This window comes from Poecilia latipinna, unplaced genomic scaffold (assembly GCF_001443285.1).
Source record: "Poecilia latipinna isolate Pla-1442-1.1 unplaced genomic scaffold, P_latipinna-1.0 Scaffold321, whole genome shotgun sequence".
Taxonomy (NCBI): Eukaryota; Metazoa; Chordata; class Actinopteri; order Cyprinodontiformes; family Poeciliidae; genus Poecilia; species Poecilia latipinna.
Window position 1 is genome coordinate 215,191 of NW_015112937.1, and position 11,293 is coordinate 226,483.

An 11,293-nucleotide genomic window follows, 5' to 3' on the forward strand; every position below is an offset into this window, starting at 1 on the left:
GCAGTTCCTCGTTGAACTTCACATCTACTGAGCTCATTATATGAGCTACTTCTCAGTGCAACTCTGGATAAAAATGTTTTTAATGGGTTAACAGGCGAGAGATGTTGTGATGACTTCCTGAAGGCGGAGTTTCAGAAAGAGCAGGAGTTTCTTAAAGAGACAGACACCCAATTTCAAGGCATTAAATTACAAAGTCAAATTTCTTTTAATTCATATTTGATACAACATTTTTGTAACAACTGAGGGTAATAACATAGTTACTTGATAGTGCTATAAAATGATTCTATCTAGATGGAAACAGCATAACATTGCCAAAGGTTCAAAGAACCTCAGCTTGATGTGAGCAACTTATGATAAAAGAAGCAAAACAAAAAGAAGGTTGGAGAGGTGTTTGTTTGGATGCAGCTTGCTTGAAGTGTAGAAAGTGCGTGCAGTGAAGCAAGATAAGATATTGTAACTGGACGTTACGGTCGCGTACAGCGGTCAGTGAAGGTCCTCTGTCCCTCACAGGAGAAGGAAAGTCTGCCGCTTCATTTTCACTCCTCTATCTGCACCGATGTTCCCTTCAGCTGGAGCTTATCAGGCGCAGTCAGAGGTCACATGTTCTACAGCAGAGCGACAAGCTTCAGCCTGACGCTCAGAGAACCACAGCTGCTGTCCCCCACCCACCCAAACCTCACTGCCAGAGTTTCACTTTAATGCATTTAGGATAATTAAATCGACCCAAACGTGGGACAAACTGCAGAGACGCAAATTCAATTGATCAGAAAGATTTCCATAACTGCTGTAATCAATAGCTAATCAGGCATCCCTAATGAGGATGAATGGACGTGTTTTATTGAGGACGGTTGTCAGCCCCTTTCTCAACAACAATGAATTGTCTGCCTTTCAAACAGATAAGTCAGAGTGATTCTAACAGCTGGCTGAGGAACGGGGTATTTTGCCCGTGAGCAGGAGCGGCGTGCAGCAGGCCTTTCTTCCAATAAAGGGTCACAGAAATTGAATTTTTCTTTCTTTTTCCCCTCCCATCCCCCGAAGGCAACATGAGGTCGACGGCAAATGAAATCCCAAATGAGATTTCCAGTTGTGAACCTGATGCTGGTGTGTGTAAATGCAGACCGGGGGGCCAGTCCTCCGGAAGGCGGCGAGGAGTCATGACTCTGTCTCTGTGTCCCCCACCCCACCCCCCATAGTGTTTACGGACATTGGTGGGCCACACCGGGGGCGTGTGGTCGTCCCAGATGCGAGACAACATCATCATCAGCGGCTCCACCGATCGCACGCTCAAGGTTTGGAATGCAGAGACGGGAGAATGTATCCACACCCTCTACGGGCATACCTCAACAGTACGCTGCATGCACCTACACGAGAAAAGGTAGGAAGCCGATCTGCCCATCAGCCTCTGACTGCTGTGCTTCAGGAGACATTCTGTTACCGTTTTCTAATAGGAACTGAGTCCTTTAGAAATCCACCTATCCGATTTTAATATCTGTATCGGTGTCAATATCGAAACACATTCTAGGTTGGATTTCTGTAACAATGTGGCCAATCCATGAGGGCAGATCTATTTAGCACCGACTGAACAAATTAGAGTTATCTTTAAGTGTTGACCAAACTTGTGAAGCTATTGGTGTATGCAAGTGTGTTTTACTGGTGCAGAGTTATCAAATAAATTAGTATTTCAGTACATTTATGTCTGTGTTTAAAAAAAAAAGAAAGGGAAAGAAATGTTTTAAGTCAATTCAGCACTGTTTTTTTTGGGGGGGTTTGAGGGGGTTGTATCAGATTGATATTGGACCTCAGATATCTGTATCGGTATCGGAAGTGAAAAAGCATAATCAGTGCATCCCTACAGTTCATACAGTGTAACATTCTAGAGCAAAACAATGTATGTTTAGTTCACAAATATTTTAATAAATAAGATTTTCTGGTTTGGTATGATTTATTAAAACACAGACTAAATATACTCCTGCAGCCATTATGTCTTTATCTTCATACTAAGCTCATCATGGTTGACACCTGCTTAGTGCCAACTGTAAAAAAATAAAAATAAAAAAAAAATGAGCCTGTAGTCGTTTATTCCTGTTCCTTGTGATGAACAACCGGCAGAGCAATCAGGCAGAAAGAGCAACAACAGCTCTGGAGCAGAGGCCTGTAGCAGTTCTCCTGCCTCTGCAACAGGCAGCTCGCGCTTTCACAGCGAATAAACGGAGCCTGTGAGGCGTCTTAAGTGAACTGCTGCTCACTTGTTCACGCTGCAGCACTCTGGAGATTCAGAAGTGCTCTTTTTGCCTCGGGGCCAGCCGAGTTTTTTTTTTTTTTTTTTTTTTTTTTTTTTGTGTAGTATTTGATTACTCACCGGGTGGAAAGAACATGTCAGTGATTTCCATCTTTTAAAGCACTGCGAGGCGTTGACTAAATAAAGAGTGTGAGCTTTGTAGTTATTGCTGTAATATTTTCTATCTAAGCGATTTACGAGATGCTCCGGAAGGTTTGCAGGTGTTTGTCTGCGTTGTTCAGTTCACGGCTGATCGAGGTGAAACTGTGAGGGGCGGCGACCAGACTCTACACTTTGAAACCCGTCTTCCTCCTAACCTACGATCATATTGCCGTCTGTCGTGAAGACGTGGCTCGAGGCGGCCGTTTGAACTAAGGAGCACATTCTGTACTTTCAAGTGTGAACATGAATGTTGCAGGATGCTGCCGCTGTTTAACTGATGACCGATGGACAATGTTGAATCTTAGAAAATCATTATCAAGCCTGGGTGGATATGGAAAAATAATATCCTGTCAGAATAAAAGTTTTCATATTGCCACCTTCCTAAAATAATGGCCTAAGTTACTTTCTGACAAAAGTGATTTTTTTTTTTTTTTTTTTGCCTAAAAATGTGTTTTTTATATTTTAGGTAGGTGACGATATGTTGATATTGATGTATATCACAATATAAAACAAGTTACTATTTTTGAACTTGAACTACATGAACATCTAATCTGAATATTTCTGAAGCAATTTAAACAGAGTTTTGCTACTGAAGCTGAATCGCCACGTCTGTGTTTGCGGTTGATCCGCAGGGTGGTCAGTGGCTCTCGTGACGCCACGCTTCGTGTCTGGGACATCGAGACGGGTCAGTGTTTACACGTCCTTATGGGCCACGTGGCAGCGGTGCGCTGCGTCCAGTACGACGGACGGCGGGTGGTCAGCGGGGCCTACGACTTCATGGTCAAAGTGTGGGACCCAGAGACGGAGACCTGCCTCCACACGCTGCAGGGCCACACCAACAGAGTGTACTCCTTACAGGTGAGCTGAGTCAGCTCCAAGAGCCGCCTCTAGGTGGCGTGTGTCTTTCTCACGCTTTGTGTGCCGTTTAAATTTCACCAAAGTGAATTTGGGAAGGCTGGTTGATCTTTTGTGACTTCTGGAAACATTTGTTAAGATCTTTAAAATGTCAGAGGAGAAATGAAAATTGTTGCTACACAAATGTAGCACAGTTTATTAACATCACATTTTGTTGAATTTTGCAAATTTGGACTGGCTGGTCGACCTTTCATGACCTCTAGAAACTTCTTTTAATATGTTTTTATTCATTTTTATTTATCTATTTTAGTTTGAACATAATAGCTTAATAAAAGAACAGTCATGAAAAAGGAATGCAAAAGTTATTTTGTACCACAATAATCTTAACATGCTTGAAAAAGAGTAAGAAACTTTTGAACTCCTACCCCATAAACTCAGACCATGTTTTCAGATGGATTAATAAATGTTTCCAGACATCATGAAAAGTGGACCAAGCCCTCGACATTTACCAAATCAACTGGTAAATGTGCTACATTACTGGTGGTTTGTGCAAATATTTGTTTGTGCTGCTATCATTTTAAAGATACTAATAATTTATATATCAATAAATGTTTCCAGCCCCGCAAATCAACTCTGCTACATTTTGCTGGCTTGTGCAGCAAAATATATCAAAATATATCCTCCTCACACATCAACAAAATCAAACAAAATTGATTTTTTTTTTCTATTTTTTGCAGCTAAAAAAATGTAGCAGTTGACACAAATTTAGTTGAAATGTGAAGAGAATTGGTTGACATTTCAGGACTTCTGGAAAAAATCTTTAAAATGATTTCCCCAATTTAAGGAAGATGGAAAAATCCATTCCAAAATGGCAAACTTTTTTTTTTTTTGCAAAATCCATTTTGCAAACAAAAAACATTGCTGCATAAACGTAGCACAAACATTTGACACCAGTTTGGTTTGTTATGAAGAAGTTGGTGGGGAACTTCAATCATGTTTGGAACTCAGTTATGTTGATTTAATTTGCTATGTAGTTTTTAAATTTTGTATAAATGAAAGCGGTTTTCTGTCTTTAAGATGTTCTCCAATGAGTAATGACCAATCTGTTTACTCTAATAGATGGATTTTGTGTCGCCTCCTCTTTGTAAGACTGTAACTGCTCTTCCTTCTACTGGACATACAGACAAAAAAGATGAGCTCCGGCAGATCAATAAAATTCAATCCCTTTCAATGAGTTTAATCAAAAGTTTGTAAGCAAGAACGCCGCTTCAGCTAAATGTTTTTTTTTTTTTTTGCAATCAGCTGCCAGCTGCAGTTACCCTGCCTGAATATATTTAAAGCGATCGTTTTGATTCTCCCAGTTTGACGGGATCCACGTCGTGAGCGGCTCCCTGGACACGTCCATCAGGGTCTGGGACGTGGAGACGGGGAACTGCATCCACACCCTGACGGGTCACCAGTCCCTCACCAGCGGCATGGAGCTGAAAGACAACATCCTGGTCTCAGGCAACGCAGACTCCACTGTTAAGATCTGGGACATCAAGACGGGCCAGTGTCTCCAAACGCTGCAAGGTGAACACACATGGCTGCTGCTTTCACTCCCTTTTTTTTTTTTTTTTTTTTACATATTTGTTAAAATTATCATGTCATATCGTAAGACAGGTAATCTGTGAAAAAAAAATCGAGCTCCAGCACTAACTGCATAAATACACCACTCAGTCAGTAATAGCCAATCAGAGCCAGGAGGAGCGTTTTAGTGCTGTTAATCACTCTCATCCTCACCCTCTCCCACTGGCTCTTTCCAGCTAGTTCACCATAATATAGCATGCTACCAATGCCATCATTACTGTGGCCTCTAATGATGGCGGTAAACAGTTTTTCTGTGGTGGTTAGTTATTTTTCCACCATTAACTCATTTAGCAGTGCGTTCACAAAGTTAATTGACCTAATACCTAAGCTAAGACCCTCCTCCTCGCTCTGATTGGTTGGTTTTGACCTGGAGCAATGTATTTCCTCAGATGGCAACAGCAGCACTGTGAGGAAGTGGAGAAGCTTTATTTTTCACAGATTATGTTTCTCATATTGCACTATCACAACATGGTGACAGTTTTCAAAAATATGGGGCAAAAAAAGTATTTTTGTAAAAGTGTCATACTGCAGCTTTGATGGCACAAATAAAAGATTATAAGCACCAGGGATGGAAGTAACTTATCTGACCCTTAGGGTTGATAAATCTTCTGTTTGTTCACTTGAGGTAGAAACATCTGCTTAGCTGTTTACTTCAGGAGAACCTGAAGATGATTGTTTTATTATTGATGAAAATGTGGGCATCCTCACCTTTGTGAAGAACTTTGATGTACAGCAGAAATTATTGATGAGTATTTAATAATTCACATCTCCTGATAAAACCACACAAGTTGTAAACATGTGGTGCGGTACGTGGACTGCAGCTGACCTCGGGTCAGAAGAATCAGAGCTGTGTTGCCATGGGAAACACAGGTGATTTCTGGAAGCAGCGTGAGCTTGTTGATCGGCTGCTAGGTCAAAGGATTATTAGTTATCATTATGCAGACAGTAGCAAACAGCCGCTGCTATCACATTCATGCTGGCATCACGTCCGTCAGACATAATGGAGGAGCATGGCTGCCAAACACCAACGCTGCTTCCAGTTGGAAACATGTTGGTAAAATTAAAGGATTACTTTCAACCTAAAGATCCCGGGGGTATGAATAATTCTGAGCTTGACTGTATGTTATTGAATGCCCAGTACAAATGTGTTGCTTTTATATATTTAGCCAATGTATTTTGTAAGTGTGTCCAGTAACAACCTTGTAAAAACATTGTGATGGTGATAAATTTTCTATTTATTCTACAGCCATAGATATTCTAGCAAACACTGATACCGTGACATATTTTCTGTTCCTTTCACACTTCACCTCCTTCTAATATTGAAGCATAATAAACAGCCATCATATTGTGTAAAAGCTAATGATGGTGGGGCTAAACTCATTTGTTACATTTTTAGCTGCTGCAGTTCACTTTCACACTGCACTGACTCAAATGAACCAAACCCTTGGAAAACCTGTTCTCCCCCTCGCCTGTGGTGGCGCTGCACCAAGAACTACTGAAGGAATCAACATGAAAACCTCTGAGGAAGACATGAGCGCAACTTCCATCTTCACAAAATGTAAACAAAAATGGAGTGCCGCTAGATTTTAGCAGTTGTAGGATTTCTCTCTTGCCTTTGGTCAAAGTCCAGAAGCCACTTCTTTCACTAGCACAAGATTTGTGTGTTGCATTTACCCAGAATGCCATGCGGTATAGTCTGCCTCCTGCTTTTGGAGCGGTCTCTGTTCCGCTTGATGTTCACACATGCATTCAAACCGCACCAGAGTTCATTTGAACTGAATGAAGTTCACACCTCCCCATACCAAGCGGACTGGACTTTCTAGACAAAAGAGCGAGAGTTTGACTGGTGTGAGTGCACCCTAAAACTTTGATCATACGTTGGATGCCGATAGAACGACAACTGAAGAGCGGCCGTGTAGTCATGGACCTCGGCTCAATGGTCTTGAAAAACTGACCCGATTCCCCCCAGTTTCAGTCGGACCAGCTGTGTTCAGTCCATGTTGTCCTCTGATGCAGATCCAGTTTCATAGCAACCTAACATTTTGTTTTTGAGAAAAGAAAACTTTTGAAGTTGATGTGGATCAACCAGGCGCTAGCATCGTTTTGAGGATTTGAGTTACATCAGTGATGTTACAGATCCTCCTGCTGTGTGTTGAGATCCTGGTTCTTCTTTTCTTCCTCTTGCTGCTTGTTCCCTTGTGTCCTTTGTGTCCATTTGAATAGTTTTATCTCCATTACCAGGACTTAGTGCCTCACTGTAAGACCAAAGTCCTTTTCCTGAATACCCATGGCTGTCACTGGTGCCCCGTCTCTAAATGCCCTCATTAGCAGCCTGCAGTCCAGTGAGCTGGCCCCCCACATGCCAGAACAGCATCTGAACAAAAAGATGCCCCAGTGAGAGACTGGAGAGACGAGACGGGGGAGGAGAGGGCTCCAGCAGGAAGGGGCTACAGATCTTTGTAGGTCAAATAATGAGGTCATGATGATTCCTGCCGGTCATTAGTGTGTTCTGATTAGACCATAGTGAAGCAACAGGGTCTTCACTGTCACTGGACCATGATGAAGGTTCTGATGAAGCTGCTTTGTAGTGTCAGAAAGGAGGCCAGCATGGTGGTGGGGGCAGGTGGGGGTTAAGGGATAGGTTCTTAGGGAGGGGACTCAAACCAGAGAATTCATCCTCACACTGAAATATTCTTTAAAGGGGCAGCATTATGTAAAATCCACTTTTTTAGCTTTACATCCTGTTATGTTATTCTCATACATTACGTTATTCCAAGTATGTTTATTCCTGATAAACATACTTGGAGTGTTGCCTCGATTATTTCATACATGTTTGAGAAATCCTTTATTCTCCATGGTAACCATTAAGTTGTGCAAAACACCTGGATGGACCTAGCACCGCCTTCGAGGATGAAACTCCTCCTTATAGCAGCAGTTTCCAAGCTACTGTGCTTATGCCTCACAGAGCAGCCCTCCTCCATGACTCCCCCAACTCAGCTCCTTCAGACTAGCCAGCAGCAATTAGCAAACACCTGGCGGAACGGCATCTGTTGGGCTCATTATAGGAGCTGCTACTCAGTGCAATGCTGGTAAAAATGTTGTTAAAGGGTTAATAGAGGAGACATGTTGTGATGACTTCTGGAAGGCAGAGCTTCAGAAAGAGCAGGAGTCTGAATGAGTCAGAGGCCCAATTTCAAGATGTTAAATTATAAAGTAAAATGTCTTTTAAGTCATACTTGATATATGCATATATATTAAATGTATTATAACAACTGAAGGTTGCAGAGTTATTTGATTGTGCTATAATGGCACTTTGTGGCTGTAAAACCCATAATACTGCCCCTTTAAATTCATTATTATTTTAAACTAAGTGATATCATCGGTGTTTCCATCCATCCACCCACCCTTACATTAGCAGCAGCTTTTATTGCATGTTCAGTCTTCCTGATCTGTTCCAACTAAACTTTTCAGGACCTTCAGTGATAAAAAAAATAATAAAAAATAGTACATTTTTCCTGTAAAGCTTTATAGGAGGTGATAAACCTCGCTGATCCAGACAGACTAATATGAAACAAAACGACAGTGGAAACCATGCCAGTCGCAGCCGTTGGCTCTGATCACTGGGACTATAACTTGGCTTATTAATCTAGTTCTCTTCAGGCCAGCAGACATGATCTTGTTGTAGAAACAAATTGTCCAACATGACAGAAACGCAGTTTTCAGGTGTTCGCTTTCACACTGACTTAAATGGTCCACAAGACACACCGAGCCGAGCTCCACCTCCCGCTGAAGGAATGACTGTTACCAGTTCATAAGTTCAGAGGAAGTAAGTGATGGGCTGGAAAATCTCATTTTAGTTGTCACTAAAAACTAGAATGAGAAGAAAAAAACCCAGAAGGTGTCGGTGAGCCGTTCTCTCGCTGCATCAGACCAGAACTGAGCAGAAGAGGTTTAATATTTCAGTACATATTTTCTCAATTTCTTCCCGTCTTCTGGCAGGAAGCACAGAGCAACTGGAAGGTGCAGGGGGTCAAGGTTATGATAGAAAATTATTTAAATCAAAAAAGTTGGATCAAAACTCTGGAGCTGGATCTCTGCCATCTCAGAAAGACCAATTGGATGGCAAAACATTGACAAACATGCACTTTGAATATTCATCATAAGTGATGTCAAACTGTTTCAAAATAAACTAAAAATCTACTGTTGCAAAAATATTCCATCACATTTCATCAACAAGGCAGTTAAAGTGATTTACATCATGAAAACATTTTAAAAATTCATAAACGCATCATAAGGTGACCAACTGCAAAACCAATAAACATTGCATGTTGATTGGTGCCATTACATCTGTGCAGGTTTTAGTATAAATTTATAGGAGCTCAGTGTTTCAGCTGTTTTGCAGTTTTCTGGAAGTTTGTTTCAGATTAGCGGTGCATAGAACCTGAATGCTGCTTCTCCTCATTTGGTTCTGGTTCTGGAGATGCAGAGCAGAACCAGAACCAGGAGACCTGAGAAGGTTTGGAAGGATGATACAACAGTTCAGTGATTTATTAAACTAACAGAAGTATTTTAAAGTCATATTTTCACAACTACTGTTGTTTTCTTGGTGTATTTTTTGACGGTTTCTCTTGGTTTTTCTCATCTGGTGAAGTTTGTGTGCTGAAGCCCAAACGCCACCAAACAAATTCCTGGTCCTGTCTTCTCCTAACCGTCCTTTGTCTGTCTGGTCCAGGTCCCCACAAGCACCAGAGTGCCGTGACGTGCCTCCAGTTCAACAAGAACTTTGTCATCACCAGCTCTGATGACGGCACTGTCAAGCTGTGGGACCTGAAGACGGGCGAGTTCATCCGGAACCTGGTGACCCTGGAGAGCGGCGGCAGCGGCGGCGTGGTGTGGCGCATCCGGGCATCCAACACCAAGCTGGTGTGCGCCGTGGGCAGCCGCAACGGCACGGAGGAAACCAAGCTGCTGGTGCTGGACTTTGACGTGGACATGAAGTGACAGGAAGTGGTGCAGGGGAACATGCCGTGGAAGGACGAAGAGAGCGATCCACAGAGAGAGAGAGAGAGAGAGAGAGGAGGGGGACGGGAGCCCGGAGACCCAAAAACTCTTCATTTACACTCAGAGAGTCTACAATCACAAAACCCGTCGCTGTCCGCGTCTCCCGTTTGAGTTCCTGCTACGGACAAACTCAGTCCAGTCCCCTCTGACCCCCGGCCACTCCTGCTGAAGGTGATCTGGAGGGAGAAACAGAGCGAACTCCCCTGAAACCGGCCGGCTTCGCACAGAGAACCCGCTTTCGCTCGAGTCGGACAGATTTTCAGATGTACAGAGAGATATTATTTTTTAAAACTCCCCCCCACCCATCCATCCCCTCCCTCCTATCAGAGCGTGTGCATACAGTCATCACACGGCCATGATGACTGGCTTCCCCTCACAGTTCCTCCCAAAGAGCTGCTGGACGTGGTGGGGGGGCGTCGGGGTGGTCCGGCCCGTTTCCGTCACTCCGTTTCCGTTCTCATCGCTCTGCACTCGGTTTTCTGGACTTCTGATTTCTCCACATAAACACAACTGTGAATTTCAGGATCTGAAGAGGTTTTTTGTTTTTTTTTGTTGTTGTTTGTTGTTGTTGGTTTTATGCTTCATGCAGAATTTCAGTATTAGAGGAAGAATCCGGTCCGGTCTCTGTTACCGTCAGTGCTGTTCAGCTCTGGGGGGGGTTTCCTCAGAAGCTGGAGGGCTGAGGACAAACACCTCTACTATCCACTGACCCCGCCCCCTGACTCCACCCTGCCCCCGCCCCCCCGAGTGGCCAAACTGAATCTAATGCTGCTAGAGGAACCGGAACCAGAGAATGGAGCTTCTACTTGCTGTGACGTTTTAGTCCACAGGCGAAATTCCTCACAGGACTCTGTACGTTTGGACTTAAACCAGAAAGGCGACATGACGTGACGTGATCACCATTTTTGGGGGGGGTTTTTTTTTTTTTTTTTTTGTTTTTTTTTTTGCCACTGAAACTTGAGCCAAACGTGCCTCTGCGTTTGAGGCTACGAGGAGGGAGCGCGTCCAACAGAAACTGACAGGAGACACAAACGAGGGGGAATTGTAACACTGTTAGAGAACGTGTGTGTGTGTGTGTGTGTGTGTGTGTTAAAGTGTGTTAGCTGGCAGCTTGTTATCACATTCCTCGGGACAACGCTTCTCCAGCCTGTTCTTTGGGAAAAATGTCGAAATGCTGCGTGGAGGACTGGCTTCAAAAAACAAAAAAGGTTAAAAAATAAATCAAACTAACAGATGTACTGATTTTAACTTGTGAATGAGAGAATGGCCCATATGTCTGTGTGAGAGACTTTTTTTTTTTTCTTTTTT

The 11,293-nt window shown here is 43.0% G+C and overlaps 1 protein-coding gene across 2 annotated transcripts in view; it reads left to right on the plus strand.

Moving 5' to 3' along the window:
* Positions 1-11,293, plus strand: part of LOC106949049 (F-box/WD repeat-containing protein 7) — a 62,276-nt gene extending 50,983 nt beyond the window's left edge. For both annotated transcript variants that reach the window (XM_015035029.1, XM_015035030.1), the window contains exons 8-11: positions 1,194-1,375; positions 3,073-3,298; positions 4,657-4,867; positions 9,657-11,293. In XM_015035029.1, coding sequence (XP_014890515.1) covers positions 1,194-1,375; positions 3,073-3,298; positions 4,657-4,867; positions 9,657-9,925 — 888 coding nt within the window. In that variant the 3' untranslated portion in view covers positions 9,926-11,293. The remainder of the gene's footprint in view (positions 1-1,193; positions 1,376-3,072; positions 3,299-4,656; positions 4,868-9,656) is intronic.